This window comes from Homarus americanus, unplaced genomic scaffold, assembly GCF_018991925.1.
Source record: "Homarus americanus isolate GMGI-L3 unplaced genomic scaffold, GMGI_Hamer_2.0 scaffold6317, whole genome shotgun sequence".
Taxonomy (NCBI): Eukaryota; Metazoa; Arthropoda; class Malacostraca; order Decapoda; family Nephropidae; genus Homarus; species Homarus americanus.
Genome location: NW_024730668.1, coordinates 17,900,104 through 17,923,225, shown reverse-complemented (window position 1 = coordinate 17,923,225; position 23,122 = coordinate 17,900,104). Strand labels below are relative to the sequence as shown.

The 23,122-nt window shown below is 41.9% G+C and overlaps 1 protein-coding gene across 1 annotated transcript in view; it reads left to right on the top strand.

Moving 5' to 3' along the window:
- Positions 1 to 7,463, top strand: part of LOC121867105 (protein arginine methyltransferase NDUFAF7, mitochondrial-like) — an 80,684-nt gene extending 73,221 nt beyond the window's left edge. The window contains 1 exon segment of the mRNA XM_042366863.1: positions 7,225 to 7,463. Coding sequence (XP_042222797.1) covers positions 7,225 to 7,401 — 177 coding nt within the window. The 3' untranslated portion in view covers positions 7,402 to 7,463.
- The last annotated feature ends 15,659 nt before the right edge of the window (positions 7,464 to 23,122 follow it).

The following is a 23,122-nucleotide window of genomic DNA, read 5'->3' as shown; positions in this document are numbered from 1 at the left end:
CATAGCTATGTTAAGTTTAAAATAATTACAGGTGTCCGTTGTTTAGCTTATCGGGACGGGTTCCTGAAAAACAGATTGCTAAGTGAAATGATCGCTAAACAAAGAGAAATTAAAAATAATATCTTAAGGAATAACGAGGAATAAAATCTATAGAGATGGCACGTAATTGTGTAGCTGAGTTGCCGATTGATTGACTCACCACCCAGTAGCACTCAGAGTGGCTGAGGCTGAGCTGTGAGCTATGTTATTGTTCAACTCGTAATTTTGGGCAGATATACGAATTTTTTCATTTTATTTTACAGTAAGTCTTGCTTAACAATCGTGGTTCCTGAAAACCATAACGTTAATGGAAACAACAGTAATGGAATAAATTTTTCCCCATGAGTAATAGATAAAAACGGGAGTATGTTCCCCAGCCTTTTTCCCATAAAACATACAGAAATTCAATGGCATTTTTATATATATATATATATATATATATATATATATATATATATATATATATATATATATATATATATATATATATATATATATATATATATATATATATAGATATATATATATATATATATATATATATATATATATAATACTAAATAATTTTATATTGTACTCACTGATGGACGGAGGTGGTGGAGCGAGTGTGTGGTGGGTAGTGGAGCGGAGGAGGATGGCGGGAGAGGAGGAGGATGGCGGGAGAGGAGGAGGAGAGTGGCGAGTCACTGAGACCCAGAAGGTCTCAGGGACGCCGTGACGCTCCGCTGGTGAGAGCGTACCGCGCCAAGATGAGAAAGGGCGATGTTTCATACAAAGTAGTCCGTGACAACGTTGTACTGAATCGGCGGGACATCCGAATTGTGGGTATGTAAAGAGTAGCGATGTTATAACGAAACACGTTATCGGGGGCAACATTAAACGAGGACTTACTGTACTCTGTTACATTCACACACAATCGTTCATACAGAATGTGCATATAAAAAAATTAATTAGCATGATGTCAAAAACATAAAGGGAATAAACAGTTCTTATGTGGTCAGCAGTTAGCCGACAGAGTGGACGAGGGGGAGCAGCTTGGGGATCTCCCAGCTGTTTTCTGTCTCGTGTCCCGCGTGGAGTGAAAAGATTGCCAAATGGTGAAATGAGGGAAAAGGATGTAGAATTTGCTAATAATAAACTACGAAACACTTGAGTAAAATAACGCTCACCAAGTCCATGTTTGGAGCAAAGTCATCATGTGTTCTCTCCTCAGCTGGAGGACTACTGTTGCTAGGGCCATCACTCACTCTCAAAGAGTCAGAAGGCCAAGTACTATTGCAATGAAGTTTTAACCATCACTAATCTTGTGGCGCCCTATAATGTCAAGCTCCACCTCCAAGCTCAAGGACTTGCAGGTGAGCTTAGCCTTCCATTATGAGGAAGGTAAAACAGCAGTATGCTTACCTGACATTGTTACAAAGTTCACTCACCTTACACAATATCACAGGGTAATGAACAGTCCGTACAGTACTCAATAACTCGTAAAAGTCACAATAATAACAGCGATGCACAGCAATAGGAACGTTGCACGGTGATCGATAATCTACGGAGCAACAATAGTAAAGCACGGAACACAACGTTTAAATGACCTACAATAAACACTAGTAGTAATGGCGTGGGTTGGTAGATGGCAAATTGGTAGCATACCCCTACGTGATTTCCTTATAATAAACCTAGATATATACCCCCCTATGGCTACCCAAATTGTTCATTTCTGTTTTTTTCTGGAAAAGGGTGTTAACAATCTCAAATCGCTAAATCAAAATACAGTATGCTCTCGATTTAATGGAATCCAATACAGGTAAAACGAAAGAAATTTTTTCAGTTATTTTCCACTCGATTTAGTGAACTAGTTCGCTAAATCGAGGTTAATTCCGTTAATACGCTCACACTTACGGAGACACCTCAGACACATGATATGTACATAAAATAATTAATTCATGGCTGACCTTAAATTAGTGGGTTCGGTGTTTGTTTTAAATTTTTACTATAATTTCCAAACTTTTTTCCGATTGATAGCCACAGTCTTTTGACTTCCTCCCTCACACCACTTCCTTTCTGAGACTTCTGAGACTTTCGGCATGATGTCTAAGCACAGTAGTTAGTAGACCGAGAAGTAGATCAAAAGGTAGCAGTGAATAATACTCGCGGTGACAGCAGAACACAAACTGAGCAGATGTAAACAAGCGCCAAGCGGCGCATTTGGCGCAAAATTTAATGCAGTCACTCGATTTAGCGAACTGGTTTGCTAAATCGGGCAAAAATAATGGATATTCAATTTAGCAGAAATTTTGATTTAACGGAAGGGGTGGCTCGTATTAGTTCGTTAAATATAAAAAATACTGTATCGCTATGTGAATGATCACTAAATGACGGCTCCCTGTATATTACAGCAGGGTGTCAGAGTACATGTATCCATAGTACGCAACCCCGCTTATACGAATCAGACCCCCTGAACAGCCCTTAAGCTCGGGTCTCCCTTTAATGCGAGCCAACCCACCCAGCATTTCTTGCTAGCTCGGCATGTTTATCACTTGTCTGTACTCATTTGAGAAAAAATAATCATTAAAATACTTTAATGTGGCATAGAAATAAAGAAAATATATTGTAAAACTATAAAATAAGAAAAACGAAGAGCATGGGTGTTTATGTGTAGGATAGTGGGCTGTAACTGTGAAGCCGACTCATTATTTCTTCTGCGCTCCCTCTTTCCCAACCCCCAAGGTGAGTCAGCTGGGTGATTGCCCGGCTGAACTGTTACATTGCCCAGAGGATGGTTTGAGTAAGGAAGGAGCTATTCATTGTACATAAAATGATATACAGTGGTCCCTCGATTAACGGATGGTTCAATTAACGAAATTTCGGTTTATGAATTAGCTCCCATTAAGATTTTCAGTTCCATTAACAAACAAAACTTCAATTAACGAAAGTCTTAGGAGAAACATTCTTTGTTGTGCGCATCAGCTGATAGGCTAGTCCGCCAATACAGTACAGTGAGTTCTGCTATAATGCGTGTTTTGACAACGCGAATTGGCTCTAACGCGATTTATGAATAGAGGAACGATATTTGTATAACGCGAACGCTTGTTTGCTGTAACGCGATTTTTGCTTACTATTTCTCCAATTTTGTGGTATTAACTGTGAATATGGTAAAGAAGAATATCTCCAAGAAGCGTTCTGTTGATCGCATTCCCGGTGATCGTAAAAGAAAGGCTATAACACTAGAAGAGAAGCTCGATGTTATCAACCTCAAAATCACCCTTCTCCCCCATCAAGTTATATTCATATTTCTTCACGGTAAAGTGTTACATTTACTGTATGATTTCATTATTAGATATGAATGTAACATTTATTTAGACTGTGCTATCCTTTGTGTTAGGCTAACTACTAAAATTTTTTCGATTTCGAGTAGTAATCTGCACCTAACCCTATTTTCTCCATAAGCCCTGTTATTTCTATTACGCGAATTTCTATAACACGATGTTTTACAAGAACACAACTATCGCGTTATAGCAGAACTGACTGTAATTGGTTCTATGTTTACATTCGTTTCCAGTGGAGTAAATATCAAGGAAGTTGTGTTCTTGAATATTTTTGCATTTTTTATATTAAAATTATTGGTCATTCTAAAATTTAGCCATCCAAACTCTGTCTTCATGAAGTTTTTCAACTAACATTTTTGGCTTTATATATTTAACTTTATTCATTTATTTTTACTCATTTACATGCACACACTGTTCTAAGAGCAAAGCTGTACTGTACATGTACTCAAAATAATGTACAAAACGATTACAAGTTTTAAGATTTTTTTCTAGTGTAAACTACAGTATAGTATGTTTATATTCAAGTTAATCACTATGTTATAAGAATTCCAGCAATGAAAATTATATTCTCCCCGGTCACTTCTGTGACATTTTATAAGCAAAAAACAAAAACTCAATCTAAAGGACATAAATAAACAAATAAATACTTCACTAGACCTTCGGCGCCAACTGTCAAACATGTCACTGAAACCTCCCCTTCCTTCCTCCCCACCTCCCCTCCCCTCCCCTCCCATCTTCCCAGCCAGGGTTTGGTGGTTTTAGGCTTATAGTTTTTATCTTATATAAAATCACAGACTAAAGTTATGAGAATGTTATTTGCATTGCTGGAATCCTTGCAAGACAGTGAACAACTTGAATATAAACAATTTGAATATAAGCGTCATATATTTTGCACAAGAGAAAAAGAAATTAGTACATTAGTGTAGTGCATTTTAATAATGTACAAGTTTTTCAACTGTATTTTTGGGTAGATTTACAAAAATTTCTTCATTTATTTTTATTCATTTACATGCACACACCATACTAAAAGAAGCGTAAAAGAAATAAATTATCTAAGTGCAAACCTGTACTGTACATGTTCTAAATGATTATGGTACTAAAATTTTTATGTCTAGTGCAAATTATAGCTTGTTTATATTCAAATTAATCACTATCTTACAAGAATCCCAGCACTGTAAACTATATTCTCCCAGGTCATTTCAGTGGCATTTTACAAGAGAAAAACTTAGTCACACTTGAGGACTGATAAATAAGCACACATTAGACCTTCGGCGCCAACTGTCAAACATATCACCTCACCTCCCCCTCTCTCTCCCCCATCTGCCCAGTCAGGGTTTTAGGCTTACAGTTTTTATCTTATATAATATCACAGAACTAAAGTTAGGAGAATATAATTTGCATTGCTGGAATCCCTGCAAGACACCTCTCCCCTCAACTTGTCACCTCACTACCTGCCTCTTCACCCCTCACCTCTTCACCTCACCTCACTACCTCCTGCCTCATTACTCACCTCCTCACCCCTCAACTCATCCCCTCACGACCTGCCTCCACACCCCTTACTTCGTTACAAAAAAGGAAATTGTCGAATAATGTACAGTTTAATTTTGTATAAAGTACAGTACTCACCAGCAGATGCTGTCACTTTGAGCTTGTGATGCAGGCAGGCAGGTGGTGTTAACTATCACTGTCCTCTCCCTCCATTAACAACAGAGGCAAGTCAGGAGTGTTTCATGAACTATATGTTGTGATCTCTCGGTGAAGGGGGGAGGGTTCAATCGATATCTCCTACAATACCAGTACTTATTCCCGTCAGTTTACAGTTGCCATTTAGGGATTTTTCCAAAGCCATTATCCAATGTTTGGGATGAAATGAGTGAGTATTAGAGCATATTGTACTTTCTGGAAGCTTCTCTTGCAAGACAGTCTTGTATGATGCAATTATCTTGAAAAATTTTGGGGGGCAAATTTTTTAAAAATTTTTTAGGTTGATTTGTGTCACCGATGCAAACTGCCATGGATCGGTTCTCAAGGAAGCTCGAGATTAGAAAACAAGGTGGGGAAGAGAAACCATAAGAGGGAAGCTTAGAAAGCAAAGACTTGTGCTGTACCCTGTCAAGTGCTTTGGATATGTCGAGGGCCATGACAAAAATTTCCCCATAATCCCTAAGCGAAGATGACCAAAGATGGGTGCAGTTGGAGAGCAGATTACCAATAGATCTCACCAGGCGAAAGCCATACTGGTGATCCGACAAAAGAGGAAGGCGTTCAAGGTGATGGAGAAAATGGGAGTTCAAGATAGCGACGGAAGTCTTAGAGAGGGATGAAGTTAGGGCAATGGGCCGATAGTTAGTGGGATTAGAATGGTCACCCTTCTTTGGGATGGGCTGAACCAAGGCATGCTTCCAAGAAGAAGGAAAAGAGGCGAAAGAGGCGAGCAAGCACAGGGGCCAGAACTTCAGAACACGAGGGGGTATTCCGTCCAGTCCATGTGCCTTACTCACATCCAACCTGGATAACACACCAGCAACCCTACGAGTGGAGATTATAGGAAAGTGCATAGGTTCAGTAGGAGGAGCAGGAGTAGGAGGGATAGAGTGGGAATCATCTAAGGTGGAATTAGAGGAGAATAAGGTGCAAAAGAGATTGGCTTTATCAGGGGGAGAGTTGGCTATAGAGTTATCAGGTTGGAAGAGAGGAGGAAAAGACGGAGTGCAGAAGTTATTACAGATGCTTTTGGTTAAGGACCAGAAGGATTTACTAGAGGAAGAATTAGTCAGGACAGTGGTCTTTCTTTTTATAAAATTCCGCTTGGCCCTACGAAGAATAGCCTTTTAACGATTCCTAAAAGTAATGAAAGAGGAATGGGTAATAGGAGAAGGCCATAGTTTGATATGCCCTATCTCTCTCCTTACATGCAAGAGAGCAGGAGCGATCAAACCATGATTGTAAAGTGAAAGTTTTGGTAGAAGATGGGAGAAATGCACTCCTACCACCCTGTATAACCCCAGCAATGCTGTTAGGATATACCGAGGCGTCCTGAGTGGAAAAGCAACTTTCATCCCAAAGAAAGTCGGTGAAGAATTCTCGCAAGGATTGCCCACCCCTGTTCTAGATAGTTAAATGGGGTCACATGAATCACAATACATTTCGTGATGTGGATAAAACCTTAAGTGCCCCCATCGACACACCACAACCTAGACTGACCCTTGGATGGTCTATGGGAGCCACATGCTTATGACATCACGACTCACAAGCTCTACTTATTGGTTCAGGCCTAAGGCACTCACGATGTCATTGGTCAGTTTGAGCGGGAACACTTGGGCAGGTTCTTTTGGCGGGAATACATGACATAGTTTACTTTAAATATCATGGCGCTGTTACAAGAGTGTTAATATGTCATATACAATTTTAACAGGCCTTAGAACACTGTAACTTAGTAGTTTGCTCTAATTTGTTTAAAAAATATGACTTGGGAATAAATTGTCTGATTAACGTCTCACTCTTTTGGAACGCATCTACGACGTAAATCACTGACTTGCTGTGCAGCAAACTGAGAGAATTTTGTGTATTTTAGATTTAACAATGACTACTCACTGCAGAGTTTTGAGAAATGAAAAAGATTTTGATCACTGGCAGCTCTTCTTGAACAACAGTTAATGTGGTGACAGTCCATAATATAACCAAATAAACCCTGTATACTGTACTGTATGTAAATTATAATGTAGTTCATAGGGTGAACACTGCCTACTCTTGAGAAAAGAAACCATTTTTCCGCTTCAAAATTTCTAAGCTAATTTTGGCATGTATTAACAATTAAGTTTTACTTGCTAATACTGTAATACTGATTTTTTTTTTATTTCAGAACCTTTTGAAACAGTGTAAACAGGAGGAGAGAAAATTTTTGATATCTGGGTACAAGATGTTGGTAGAGAAGGAACAGATGGGAGAAAGGTTCAAGTTTCTGGCATTCTTCCCAGCTGTTGTCAAGGATTTCCTCATCAAATATCCTCCTGCTGGTTTTTATATGAATAATGAATGATGTTAATATTCTCAACTTTGAAGTAGAAAATTTGTATAATGTAAATAAAGTGGATTTTGTACTGTGTTTATCTCAATTACATTTTTTACATCATATCTTAATCTCAATTAAAATATGACAAAAGTTTATTTTTTTATCTAAACAGCTGATGTCAATTCTGGGGATTTAATTAGACAAAGGAAAGGTAATTATTTACCAGGGAGAGATAATTGTTTTTTACCAGGGAGAGAGAATTTTTTACCAGGGAGAGATAATTATTTATTAGGGAGAGAGAACTATTCACCTGGGAGCAGTGGTGGCTCGTGGTAAAATAAAATGGAGGGAACTGCAAGCTTCACACAACAGTAGGGTACACAAATTTGACCTACCTCAGGTATGAGTTGATGTCCATGAATTTCCAGGGCATCATAGTAGTGGTCGTGGTAGAAGGGATGGTGGGGGTGGTAGGGATGGCTGAGGTGGTGATGGTAGTATTACTTGAAAATAAAATCGGTGCGTCAGCTCTTCGATGTAGCAAAATGGTTTATTACTTTTCATTAAAATCCTTCATTTTTGTTATCATTTGATTTTCAATGGATATCATTGCTAAAGCAGACAGTCTGTCACTCACCATGGTACTGCACAAAAAGTTTTAATTCTCTTCAAAGTTGAAAAGCACCTTTCTGCTTCTGCCGTTGTCATTGGAGCTGTTATTTAAATTTTCAGCAATTTGACTGTGTCTGAAAATGTCGACTGTATATGATTGTTGTTCATCATCTCCAACAAGTCTTTGAGACTTTCTGATTTACACAAATCTTCTCTTGTGTACAGTGTAGTAAGTTCAGTTCTCAATTTGTCTTTTTCAAGCAAGGGATAGGCTGCAACTGCTTGTGCAAGTTTATTACTGGAAATTTTTGGCATACACTGGAAAATTATTCACTAAAAGTAACTTGCTTGCTTCCAAATGATTAGTAAAGCTGAATCTCTCTCTGTATTGCAGCAAAATTACATCACAGCCCTCCTTCGCAGCAGTTGATCTATCTGCATTAAATTTTCTTCTCTTCAGCTCAGGAGGCCACACTATGGCATCACATTCATCTCTTAACTTCTGAACTGCAGAATTAAAAACTTTTAAAGAGGCATTTGCCTTTGCTGCATAAATATTTCTAGACAAGCTGAGAGTACATGATGTCAACATGAGGCATTACTTTGGACAAAATTTCAAACTAAAATTCGAATTCAGGATCATTCACAATTCTTTTGATACCAGCTGCTGCAGATCCATTGTCTCTTGAGTTAGATGCTTCCAGTGTGCTGCAACATTCAATTAGTGCATCTTTCATTTCATGCACAGCATTGACTGCTGTGCTTTTGAAATTCCAACGTGTTGCAGATGGCCTTGGAATTCGATGGCCAGCAACATTCTCCAATGCAGCCATTCTTTAAGGAGACTTAGAAAAAAAATGCTGATACAGTATTCCTGACAAGCTATTGAAAAATACTCAAACATTAGTACAGGGTATTCTGTGATGTTGCCTTTTCCAAAATCAAGTTCAGTTGGTGTGCATAACAGTGGATATAGTGGGCATTGCTATACACTTCTTTTATTCTGGTTTGCACACCTTTATTGACTCCACTTAAAGCAGCTGCACCATTGTAAGTTTGGGCAATGAGCTTGTGTGGACAATTGCCAATTAAAGTACAGTATGGGGCTCTTTAAGTAAACACACTTGATAAGGCTTCTGCGTCTGGTTGATAGAGTTAAAAAATCCCCAGATTCTGTCAACAGGCTTCCCTTGTAGCTCATACCGTAGAACAATTACCGTATTTGCCGGCATATAAGACGCACCCTTATTTTACAAGGATATTTTGTAGATTTTTTTTTTTAGTAAGTTTCGTCATACAATTATTGAAAGTGATTTTAAAGTGATTTTGTGGGGAAAAACATGATTTTGTGCATGTAAATGCAATATATACTGGAATCAAATAGTTAATCATATTACCATTAAAATAAAGCAATAATAATGAGATGCATTCCCAAGTGTGACCTTTTCATATCTTTTGTGTGGCTTTTTACCCTTTTTTCCCCCAAAAACAATACAATTAATGAAAATTGCAAACTACTGTATATTCTTTAAATACTGTTTCTGAATGCACTTTATACAATATAAATTAATAATAATATGGTCACACAAGAGGAGATGGGACGCTATTGTTTTTGTTTGTGTTTACAGCCGGGAGTCGGGGACGATAGTTCTACACGAGAAAATGAAGAAAATAAGACCCTAGTTGTAGCTGTAGTAAAATTAATGTAAAAAAATGAATATATGTGTTTTAAGTAACGTTATTTAATGTTAATAAATGGAACAATAGAAGTAGCTAACCACTAATGGCTAAGAAAATAAAAGAGATGGATTGGGAATGCCAACATACAGAATACGTGTGCATTTAAGGATACCGCATCATTTATCTTTCTTTTTAAGAATACTGTATGCAAAAGATTCATTATTGTTTATTACTGAATATGTATTTGATCGAATTAATCTTTATATATGCGAAATGAACAATACAATTCATTAATATTACATAGAATATTAAAACACAAGAGGATAAGAGACAGCATTGTTGTCAGTGTTTTCACCCATACTGTCAGTTATCCACATAAAACTGAAGAAAATAAGACCCTGGTTGTTATTGGAGTTAAATTAATGTAAAAAATATGTATGTTTTAATTAATGTTATTTACTGTACAGGAGAAGTAACCACTGATATTAAAGAAAAAGTGAGACTGATAGTGGAACGCGAATGTATATGTGCGCACTCAAGGAAACATACCGTATATCGCGGCCTATAAGGCGTCGGGGTGCATAAGACGGACCCCCCAAATTTCCATTTAAAAAGGAGCTTTTGAGTTCTATTTGCTGTATAAGACCAGTACCCCAAATGTGACACTTACCCACTGACTCAGTAGTCCTTTACCAACCATCCTTGGTTTTTTAAAATAAGGCCAATTCACTTCAAGTAATGTCATCAAATATTACCCACTGGTGTAGTGTAAACACTAGTGACGTCACTGAAGCGTCTGCTATTTATCGGTAACTGGAACTAATGTCGGTGTCGAGTAAAATTTTTCCATTTACTTGAAATGGATTTACCGATTTATTTGTTTATTTATTTATTTATAATATACTGTAACATATTAAACACACTGCAAGTATTTTCTTTCATTTATACTGTAGGGGTATCGAGATATTAATGTAGTCTAGCACTCAGGATGGAAGGAAACTCTAATGTGGTTTTCTTGTATAATATATAAGTTATATGATAGACAGTCTGGTGCTGGAGATGCCGTGTGGTGGGGAGCTGCTCAGTAGAAGACGTTCGGTGAGTAGCGTGTTGAAGGAGGTAGATGTGCAGGAGCTTCATTAGAGAAGATGTTGCCTGTTGCTGGCCTCCTGGTTGAATAAATGTTAACAGCGTGGAGCTTGCTGGAGGAGGTGTTGCTTGTTCAGGAAGATGGGCAGAATGAATCTCAATGGAGAGACAGAGCTTATATACCCAGCAGCAGCCGCCAGTCCTCTATGAATCATGTTGGGGAAACCCAGAAAGTTGCCGGTGAGTAGTTTCATTGCTAAGCAACCGTACCATCTGGCATCAGCTCTCGCTTGGTTGCTAGGAGACGCCAGCGCGTCGGAATGCGGTAGCAGGTGGTGGCTGTGGCAACGCAGTTGTAAGCAGTTGTAGGGGAGACGTCCACTACAATACTCCCCCTCCCCTCTTGGCGCGGCGGGAGGCTGGATGTTGTCCGGGTTGTGTCCCACACATAACACATACCGGGCAGGTGTATGTACGACTTGACCGCTACGTGTAACAACTCCGTCCAGTGACACAAAACCTGTGGGAGAATTAGGAGGAGAAAGAGGGTTTGGGATTAGAGGAGGTTGTACAAGCAATGGTTGTTGTGCTCCTGCTGCTGCAGGGGCTGCGTCAGGAGGAGGGTCCATGGCAGGAGCAGGTTCTATGATAGAAGGGAGGCCTATTACAGGTTCAGGTTCTATGACAGGAGGAGGGTCTATGACAGGAGCAGGTTCTATGATAGGAGGGAGGTTTATTACAGGTTCAGGTTCTATGACAGGAGCAGGTTGTACATGAGGGTGGAAAGAGGGTGCCCAGAAATGTCGTGGGCGTGGTGTTGCTGCCGGTGGTAACTGCGGGTGGACTGGTGCAGGCGTAGTTTGTTGATGGTGCTGCTGGGCTGGGGGCCCGAAGGGTAAGGCGGCCGGATTGACTCGGTCTATGCTGACGGTGTCATGTCTGCCATTCCGGATAATTGTCAGGAACTTTGCAGAACGGGTAACCACCTGGAAGGGTCCATCGTAGGGGCGTTGTAATGGGTTGCGGTGAGCATCATGCCTGACGAAAACATACTCGGCTGTGAGTAGTGCAGGAGGGATGTGTTCAGGGCGCTGAGTAGGCTGGCGTGGAGCAGTAGCTCTGAATGCAGAAACTACTTGTCGTAGCTTTTGGAGTAAGTCGTGACGAACGGCTGGAGTGGTTTGGTTGGGATCAGGAGGGAGTGAGAAATCCCCGGGTAGCCGAAGGGGCTCGCCTAGTGTCAGATCTGCTGGGCTACAGTCCATATCCTCCTTGTGTGACGCACGGATGCCGAGGAGCACTAAGGGAAGCGCATCAGTCCAGCTGTAAGGGTCGTGCTGTGCCTTGAGTGCGTCCTTCAGCTGCCGGTGAAAACGTTCTACCATGCCGTTGGCTTGAGGGTGGTATGCTGTAGTGCGTTGTCTAGACGTGCCGAGGAACTGTAGAAGGTGCTGCCAGAGTTGTGACTCAAACTGTACTCCTCGGTCAGTTATTACGGTTGCGGGGGGGCCAAAACGGGAAACCCAACCGGACATGAAGGCGCGGACAGTAGTCTCTGCTGTAGCGTTGGGCATGGGAATTGCTTCTGTCCACCTGGTGAAACGGTCGATGCAGGTGAAGATGTAGGTGCTACCGTAGGATGATGGTAGAGGTCCCACGATGTCGAGGTGTACTACTTGAAAACGGCCTTTGGGAATAGGAAAGGCTTGTAAGGGGGCCCGTATGTGACGATGTATTTTGGAGGACTGGCAGGCCAGGCACTGGGCAGCCCATTTCTTAGTATCAGACTTGATGCCGGGCCAGACGACACGTTGCGTGAGGAGGCGCTGGGAGGCCCGCACACCCGGGTGGCTGAGACCATGGATGCGGTCGAAAACAGCGCGGCGGTGGACGTGAGGCACGAACGGTCTAGGCTGTCCACAGGATACGTCGCACCACAATTTTATCTTTGTGCCAGGAACAGGGAGTTCTTGGAGTATGAGGCCTGAGGGGGATGTCTTGTATGCTGCCAGGTCTTCGTCTTTCTCTTGAGCCGCGGCTAGCTGCCCATAATCAATGGGTGGAGATGAGGGAAGAATGGTGGATATACAACGAGAGAGGGCGTCGGCGATCTCGTTGTGGCTGCCTTTAATGTGTTGGACGTCGCTGGAGAACTCCGAGATGTAAGCCAAGTGGCGCAGGACACGAGGTGTATGTGACTGGGAAGCTGAAGCGAAGGCGTGGACGAGGGGCTTGTGATCAGTGAAGATGGTGAACTGACGGGCCTCGAGGAAGTGCTGGAAATGTCTGACAGCCAAGTATATGGCCAGGAGTTCTCGATCAAAAGCGCTGTACTTGAGGTGTGGTGGTTGAAGCCGTTGTGAGAAGAAAGCAACGGGCATGAAAATTCCGTTGATCTCCTGCTGTAAGACGGCGCCCACTGCAGTAGAAGAAGCGTCTGTTGTGAGAGTGGTCCGGGCGTTAGGTGCGGGGTGGGCCAGGAGGGTGAGGCGTGTGATGTGCTGTTTGATAGTGGTGAATGCCGTAGTAGCCTCTTGAGTCCACATGAGAGACCTGTGAGACTTGTTTGGGCGTCCCTTGAGAAGTTCGTGTAGGGGGGCTAGGACGGTGGCAGCTTTGTCAATGAAGTGGTGGTAGAAGTTGACTAAACCCAGGAACTCTCGGAGTTTCTTCACCGTTTCAGGTTTGGGGAACTCCCTAATCGCGGTTATCTTCTGTGGTAGGGGTTGTATGCCACTGGGCGAGACTCTGTGACCGAGGAAATCGATGGCCGAGGTTCCAAAGACGCACTTAGCTGGATGAACTTTCATGTTGTTGTTCTGTAGGTGTTGGAGAAGGAGTTGGAGGTGGTGGCGGTGCTCGGCAGGCGTCGAAGATGCGACGAGGATGTCGTCAATGTAGACGGTGACAAAATCGAGGTCGCGAAGCATATGGTCCATGAACCTCTGGAAAGTCTGTGCTGCATTGCGTAAGCCAAAACTCATGAAAGTGTACTCGAAGAGTCCGAACGGAGTGGTGATGGCTGTCTTCTGGGTATCTGCTGGTGCTACTGGGATCTGGTGGAAGGCACGCTCCAAGTCGATCATCGAGAAGATAGTCTTGCCATGAAGTTTGTGGTGAAAGTCCTGGACATGCGGAATAGGGTACCTGTCAGGTTTGGTGACGAGATTCAGGGCTCTGTAGTCGCCACACACCCTCCACTCGCCGGGTGTTCGCTTAGGAACCATGTGAAGAGGCGATGCCCAGGGTCTCCTTGAAGGGCGAATGATGCCGTCTTGCAGTAGTTTGTTGAATTCTACTTTGGCTGTGTACAGGAGCTCAGGGCGCAGGCGGCGAGGGCGTGAAAAGACTGGTGGTCCTTTGGTTTCGATGTGGTGGAAAATTCCCGACGTGGGTGGTGGGGGTAGGGAGACTCGGGGTGAGAAAAGCTCCTTGAATTCGTCGAGCAGGGAGGAGAACTCGTTGGAAGGCGCAAGACAGGTGATAGCGTCCGTGTGTCTGGCACGAGAACCCTAGATCTTGCGTGCTGTAGGCTCATGAATGAGGCATAGATGACTTGGTTTGACGCCGAGCTTGTGGAAGGTGAGGAAGTCGAAACCAAGGATGGGTTGAGACACGTCTGCTATCACGAATAACCAACGCAGAGTCTTGGGCAGACCGAGGTCTAAGGCGAGGGTGCGTACGCCGTAGGAGGCGATGGAGGTACCGTTGTCAGCGAACAGGTCATACGAGGGTTGCTTTGACTTGTCTCGTAGTGAGGGAGGGATGAGGCTGACCGATGAACCGGTGTCGATGAGGAACTTCTTGCCGGAGGTGCGGTCGGTGACGCGCAGTAATGAGACGCCTGGAGGGTTGGAGGCTGAGGCGTCTACCAGCCTCCGGTGTTGCCGTTTCCCGAATAGGTGCAATAGGACTCACAGTTTCGAGCATTGCGGCCGAAAGTTTGGTGATACCAGCAGAGGGTATATTTGTTGTGCTGGGGGTTGGCTGCTGTGTGTCGGAACTTGTAGGGCGTAGTGTGTGAGTCAGGAACCGGCGCAGCAGCGGGTATGGAGGAGCAGAACTGCTCAATGGTGTCCATCCTGCGGTTCAAAATTTGCAACAGGTCCTTGATGTCTTGTGAGGTATTGCTCGGCTGAGGGGTGTTGACCTGGCTTACAAGTTCGATGGTAGGTACTGGTGTGACTGTGGCGGCAAGGGGTGCAGCAGCGCACCCGTTAAAAATTCTATTTGCCGCGGTTGCATATAGTTCCGGTGACGTAGAGTAATCTACTGCGGACAGGATGTTGCGTACTTCTGTGGGTAGCTTTTGTGCGTGAAGCTGGCGCAGGATAGAGTCGGGGAGTCTGTCTGTGTGATGGGAGTTCAGCCGACACATCTCCCAGAGACGTCCCGGGGTTGAGTTCCCGAGGGAGGTAGAGGATAGATCTTGCAGGAGATTGGGGCTGGTCTGTTGATAACATGTCTTCAAGGCAGCCCGCAGGGTAGCGAATTTGTTGTGATCTGGAGGGTTGGAAATGGTTTGTGAGACCCGCGTGGCCACTTCCGTGGGCAAGGCACAGAGCAGGGTGCAATACTTTTGCCCGTCGGTCGCTCGTGAGCCGGCGAGGGCTGCTTCCACATGGTCAAGCCAGTCCTCGACGTTGTGGTTGAAAGTCGGCAGAGAGATCCGTCCGTCCTCCATCCTGTGTGAGTGCTTATCTCCGGGAGTCACCATTGTAGGGGTATCGAGATATTAATGTAGTCTAGCACTCAGGATGGAAGGAAACTCTAATGTGGTTTTCTTGTATAATATATAAGTTATATGATAGACAGTCTGGTGCTGGAGATGCCGTGTGGTGGGGAGCTGCTCAGTAGAAGACGTTCGGTGAGTAGCGTGTTGAAGGAGGTAGATGTGCAGGAGCTTCGTTAGAGATGTTGCCTGTTGCTGGCCTCCTGGTTGAATAAATGTTAACAGCGTGGAGCTTGCTGGAGGAGGTGTTGCTTGTTCAGGAAGATGGGCGGAATGAATCTCAATGGAGAGATAGAGCTTATATACCCAGCAGCAGCCGCCAGTCCTCTATGAATCATGTTGGGAAAACCCAGAAAGTTGCCGGTGAGTAGTTTCGTTGCTAAGCAACCGTACCATCTGGCATCAGCTCTCGCTTGGTTGCTAGGAGACGCCAGCGCGTCGGAATGCGGTAGCAGGTGGTGGCTGTGGCTACGCAGTTGTAAGCAGTTGTAGGGGAGACGTCCACTACAATACGCTTGCTTCGCACGAGACGATCGGTGGTGGGAGTGTTCCCTCGTCTCGGTGGTGTGACTGTGTTCCGACTATTTATACAACAGGTGGTTCAACAGGAACCACCGTATTCTAATTGTGGCATTTCATTAGGATTTGAGTGAAAAAGGTTACCGGTATGTACTTACTACATACATTTATTACACAAACATATATATATATATCAATATATATATATATATATATATATATATATATATATATATATATATATATATATATATATATATATATATATATATATATATATATATATATATGTACTGAATATACTATGTACAAAAAATGAATGTTCAATGAATTATTTATGGTGCATTAGGGTACTGGCCACTTCAGACACAAAGACGGGCTATAAATAGCCTTGTTATCTACCCCTACATCTCACCCTGAGCCAGAGGGAAGCGTCTTGGTAAATAACATTTGTTTGCTTATTTTCCATTTACTTGAAATAGATTTACCGAATTATTTGTTTATTTATTTATTTATAATATACTGTAATATATTAAACACACTGTAATTATTTTCTTTAATTTATAAACTTGTTTTGCGACAAAGGAATGTTCTCCAGTAGTGTTTCATTAGGATTTGAGTGAAAAAATATTACGTACTTACTACATACATTTATTACACAAACATATTTATATATACTGTATGTATACATATATATATATATATATATATATATATATATATATATATATATATATATATATATATATATATATATATATATATATATATATATATATGTAGGGGTATCGAGATATTAATGTTGTCTAGCACTCAGGATGGAAGGAAACTCTAATGTGGTTTTCTTATATAATATAAGTTATATGATAGATAGTCTGGTGCTGGAGGTGCCAGCGTGGAGCTTGCTGGAGGAGGTGTTGCTTGTTCAGGAAGATGGGCAGAATGAGAGCTGGTTGGTGAGGAAACTCAGAGAAGGACAGCTGGCGGGTCGCCATGCTCGCTGGCGGGAGCGAGGACCGCCAGGCAGCGGCGGAGGAGGAGGTGTTGCTTGTTCAAGAAGAATGGTCAGAATGAATCTCAATGGAGAGACAGAGCTTATATACCCAGCAGCAGTCGCCATGAGTCATGTTGGGAAAACCCAGAAAGTCGCCGGTGACTGGTTCCGTTGCTAAGATACGGTAACATCTGGTTGGTTGCTAGGGAAGGCGGCACATTGGAATGCGATACGCAGTTTGTAGGGGAGACGTCCACTACAATACTCCCCCTTCCCTCCAGGCGGTGTAGGAGACTTGTTGTTTGTAGAGTTGCTTAGCACATGTGAGGCAGACCGGGCGGTGCATGCCTCATGTGAGACAACGGCGATGGCGTGATGAGCCGATCGCTGAAATACAACTGTCTAGATACACACTATCTGTGGGAGAAGGGAGAAAAAGGGTGTGTGGAGGCGATGAATGTTGTGCTTCCCTCACGACAGGTACAGGGTCGTCAGATGCGCCTGCTGGGGTGTGTGTGGGCCTGGGTCAGGAGCAGGGGCTGCGTCAGCAGAAGCGGATTAGGGCTCGTGACAGCAGCTGGGTCCACGACAGCAGCAGGGTGCAGGACATTAGCAGGGAGTACCTGAGGGAGAAAAGAGGGGGTGTGGAGGCGATGGATGTTGTGTGCTTCCCTCACGGCAGGTACTGAGTCGTCAGATGCGCCTGCTGGGGTGTGTGGGCCTGGGTCAGCGTCTGAGGCAGGACGGGTGTGCTGGGGTCGTAGGATGTGGTGCTTGGGGCAGGAAGAGGAGCCGGTGTCTGCTTGAAGACTGGGAGCGTGATCAGTGTCTCCTCCATCCTGTGTGAGTGCTAATCTCCGGGGTCACCATTGTAGGGGTATCGAGATATTAATGTTGTCTAGCACTCAGGATGGAAGGAAACTCTAATGTGGTTTTCTTATATAATATAAGTTATATGATAGACAGTCTGGTGCTGGAGGTGCCAGCGTGGAGCTTGCTGGAGGAGGTGTTGCTTGTTCAGGAAGATGGGCAGAATGAGAGCTGGTTGGTGAGGAAACTCAGAGAAGGACAGCTGGCGGGTCGCCATGCTCGCTGGCGGGAGCGAGGACCGCCAGGCAGCGGCGGAGGAGGAGGTGTTGCTTGTTCAAGAAGAATGGTCAGAATGAATCTCAATGGAGAGACAGGGCTTATATACCCAGCAGCAGTCGCCATGAGTCATGTTGGGAAAACCCAGAAAGTCGCCGGTGACTGGTTCCGTTGCTAAGATACGGTAACATCTGGTTGGTTGCTAGGGAAGGCGGCACATTGGAATGCGATACGCAGTTTGTAGGGGAGACGTCCACTACAATATATATACACACATACACACATGCATACATACATACATACATACATATATATATATATATATATATATATATATATATATATATATATATATATATATATATATATATATATATATACATACATACATACATACATACATACATGTCTTTTAACCTACATCCTCCTCCCTGTCCTAATCCTCACCTCACCCTCCTTACCCTTCCTCCCATCCCTGCCCCGCCCTGCACCGCCCCGCTGTTCCGTGCCCCGCCCCGCAAAGCCCCGGCCTGGCCCAATCAACCACACCTCGGCTCCTCCCCACTACACTTAACTACACCTCACCCGCCCCGCCTCCACCCGCCTCGCACCGTCCAGTGTGACCACCAATCCCCATATGTTTTGTCCCGTGAGTTATGCTTCGAAATCGGTGGTTAGTGTTACTTAATATTGCGATAATTACAGAGCTTCACTCAGTGTGTTTTTATGCTAGTATGATTTGTAATGTACTCTTTGATGTGTAGTGATAAATAATATTCAATGTAGTGAGCAGAGCTTTACTCCCCGATCCAGCCTAATGAGAATATTGTCGTGACGGAAACTATAGTTGCCAAACATTGACGTAACGTATAAAGTAAATATTTGTTTTTCTTTACGGATACACTTCCAACTAATCCATCATCCCTTTCGGATTGTACATACATACATACTGTATATATATATATATATATATATATATATATATATATATATATATATATATATATATATATATATATATATATATATATATATATATATATATATATATATGTAACCGGTCGGAATTTGCTGGACTTTAATTTCTCACTTGACTTGGGGTTTATTAAAAATTAATAGATGGTAATGGCAGTGGAAGCGCCCCTTTGAGAAAAATCCCGAACCAGCACAAGAACACTTAAATCTACTACACAAAATGAATTGTCCGTGACCCGTGGAAGGATAGCGTCTGTGACTGGGATGAATGAGACACACTGTAAAATTTAGACACTTATATTCCCTCCAACACTACAAACACAATCAAATAATGGTACACCAATATGCGCACCTCTTAACTTAAACTTAAAACACTACTTTGGGGAATAAAAGTTATAAATGACATAGAAATTATTAGAAACACAGGCAACAATAAATTTGAAGTATTAAGAAATGTTAATTGCACACATGAACAGGCATTAAGGGCTTTCACAAAATAATATCAGTCACTTAGGAAATGGTACTAAAAAATAAGATATTAAATACTCCACAATGAATAGGCCTTAAGGGTTTTCAACAAAATAATATCAGTCACTGAGGAATGGTAATAAAATATAAGAAATTAAATACTCTACAATGAATAGGCCTTAAGGGCTTTCAACAAAATAATATCAGTCACCGAGGAACTGGTAATAAAAATTAAGAAATTAAATACTCTACAATGAATAGGCCTTAAGGGCTCTCAACAAAATAATACCAGGCACTGAGGAAATGGTAATAAAAAATAAGAAATTAAATACTCTACAATGAATAGGCCTTAAGGGCACTCAACAAAATTATAGCACCCCAACAGATGCACACTTCCTAACCTAACTTAACCACTACTCTGGGGAACAAGGTTATACTTGAGATCAGAATTATGAAGAACAATCAGATGCATTAAAAGAATCAAATCACAGTATCACTCTGGTTCCACTTAATGACACAAACATTCAAAAAAACACTACTATCAAAATTATTTAAGAAATATTAAACTACACACGTCAAGATAATATCAGTCTGAGGAGTGGTGTTAACTACACCCGTAATAAGGAAGATAAAATGTTCCTCTAGGTATCTCCTAGAGTCCTAGACTCACGGTCTCAGTGTGTGACCATTAATATACTCAGATAGCCTCAGTGTACTCCCAGTGCGTCCATGGGCAGGAAGAGAGTGAGCCAATCAGACCTTGTGCAGTTGAGAGGAGCTTTAGCTTCCCGTTAGCAAGAGGGTTTCACTAAGCGGCTCGGGACATGTGGTGTTGTGAGCCGACGTGTTGAGAGCCGTCCGGGTGGACGGCTAGATTCCCTCAAGAGATCCTTTGGTACCCCGCTAAACAGTGACAGGCCTACTCTGATCGGTCCAATGGCGACAATCGCCACCCTCAATCATCAACGGCAGTCTCAAACGGCAGTCAATCTCTCGCAGTCAAACTCCGGTCAACTCCGGTCAACTCCAGTCAAGTGGGTTCTGACGGAAACCCTGAAATGAACTCACTGTTAGCTCTAGTTTACTTTACCACTGCCCTATCTAACCCTGTCTGAGATCGAATGAGACTTACTTGTTATACTGCAATAGCGCAGCACAGGTGACTAGGCCACGTGACTATTTCTGTGACAGACGCGCAGGGACGTCTTGTTTTGTATGAATCCTCCCTGCGACTGAGAGAGAGGCAGCGTCGCGTCTCCTCAAGGCGTTAGCTTAGGTCTACGTGACATATTTTCCGCCTAACTAATAACTCCTTGGGACACCCGTAACATTATTCAGACTGCTAAACGATCTATAATAATTTCAAATTCAATAATAGTCCCTTAACTTCATGAATCGCATCATTATTAATTCGGTAAATTACATTTAATATCATATAGGCCTAGTTCCGCAGTCTCTCGCTACGAGCAGGCAGCGCTCCCTCCCCTCAGATGACCTTGAACGCTCAGTATCACTCATGGCGGGGCATTTGAAATTACTCTGAAATTTCTGAATATTACATATATATATATATATATATATATATATATATATATATATATATATATATAGTCAACCTCACTTCTGTGCTTCACATTCCGCGTTTCCACGTTACATGGTGCTCTGCCAGAACCCAGGATGCTCACATTCCGTGGTGGGTGTACCCTTTACGAAGTGAGAGGTATAATTTTTTATTAAGCTCAAAATTCATACAAATTATCCGGCAGAATATAATTTACATTGTTGGAATTCTTACAATTTGATGATCATTTTGAATATAAACATCATAGATTTTGCATTAGACATACAAATTTTAGATATAATTTTTCTCTGAGTAAATATGTTAGGTTATCTTTTGTGCAAAATATATATTTATATTCAAAATATTCCTGGTCTTACAAGGAATCCAGCAATGTCAATTATATTATCTTAACTTCAGTCTGATTTATTATTTATGACTAAAAGGTAAACAGTCTGGTATTCCCACATTCATCTGGAAGAGGGTTGGTGGGGGTGGGAGGAGGGAGGAGGGACCGGCGACCGACCACCTGGCACCTGGGTGTGAAGAATATTTTTTTTATTAACTGAAGATATTTGTTTTAGCTCATAAAATTCACAAATTACCTGGCAGAATACAATTTTCATTGCTGGAATTCTTACAATTTGATGATCATTTGAATATAAACATCATAGATTTTGCATTAGACATACAAATTTTAGATATAATGTTTACTCTGAGTAAATATGTTATCTTTTGTGCAAAAATATATGACATTTATATTCAAAATATTCCTAGTTTTACAAGGATTCCAGCAATGTCAATTATATTATCTAACTTTAATCTGAGGTATTATTTAATACTAAATGTTAAATCTAGTTTTTTCACCCAACCTTTCTCTTGAAGGGAGGATTGGTGGGGGGTGGGGGAGGTTGAGACTGACCGACCATCTGGCGGTTGGAAGAGCAAGGTGGGGTACTTTGATTGACAGATAGTGTTGTGAAGAATATTTTTTTTTATTAACTGAAGATATTTGTTTTAGCTCATAAAATTCATACAAATTACCCGGCCAGAATATAATTTACATTGCTGGAATTCTTACAATTTGATGAACATTTGAATACAAACATCATAGATTTTGCATTAGACATACAAATTTTAGATATAATGTTTACTCTGAGTAAATATGTTATCTTTTGTGCAAAATATATGACATTTGTATTCAAAATATTCCTGGTCTTACAAGGAATCCAGCAATGTCAATTATATTATCCTAACTTTAGTTTGAGGTATTATTTATTACCATACCTGGTTTTCCCCCCAAAATTTCTCAGAGAGGGAAGAGCCAGCGAGTGTAGTGTGAGAAGAGGGGGAGGGAGTTGAGTCCATTATTTGAATGGACATTAACTTGGCGGCTGTATTTCTCTATTTCTCATAATTATTAATTGTGTGCATGTACCATCATAAATTAAGATGTTATTTTTACTAGAACATAGGTATTGCGTTGGAAAAAGTGGAGTTTGGGAGTCAGCTGGTCTCTATTTCATTTAATCCCATATGTTATGTTATTCACTTTACGCGTTTCTCACTTTCCTCGGTACCCTGTGGGTTACATTAACAGCGTAAAGTGAGGGTTGACTACAAAATATATGTACAAAAAATTAATGTTAAATGAATTATTTATGGTGCATTAGGGTACCGGTACTGGTCACTTCAGACACAAAGATGGGCTATAAATAGCCCATCTTCCCCTCTTCTTACAGCTGCCAATGGGAAGCGTCTTGGTAATTAAATTTGATGTTTATTTTCATTGTCTAATTTATCATGTATCAAAGTAATATTACTAAAAATTGTGTAGGTAGTAGGCAGCTACCAAACAGGTAGATACTACCGCCTGGGAAGATATTGGAAGCATAATGTGTTGTCTAATGGTAGACCCTGATGCCATATGGCATCACGAAAATTGTGACCAAGTCCCAGGTTCAGCGCTGACCTGACTTTCTGCCTCATTTACACACAATTGCAGTTTGAATTGTTCCTCTAACTTTGACAACAC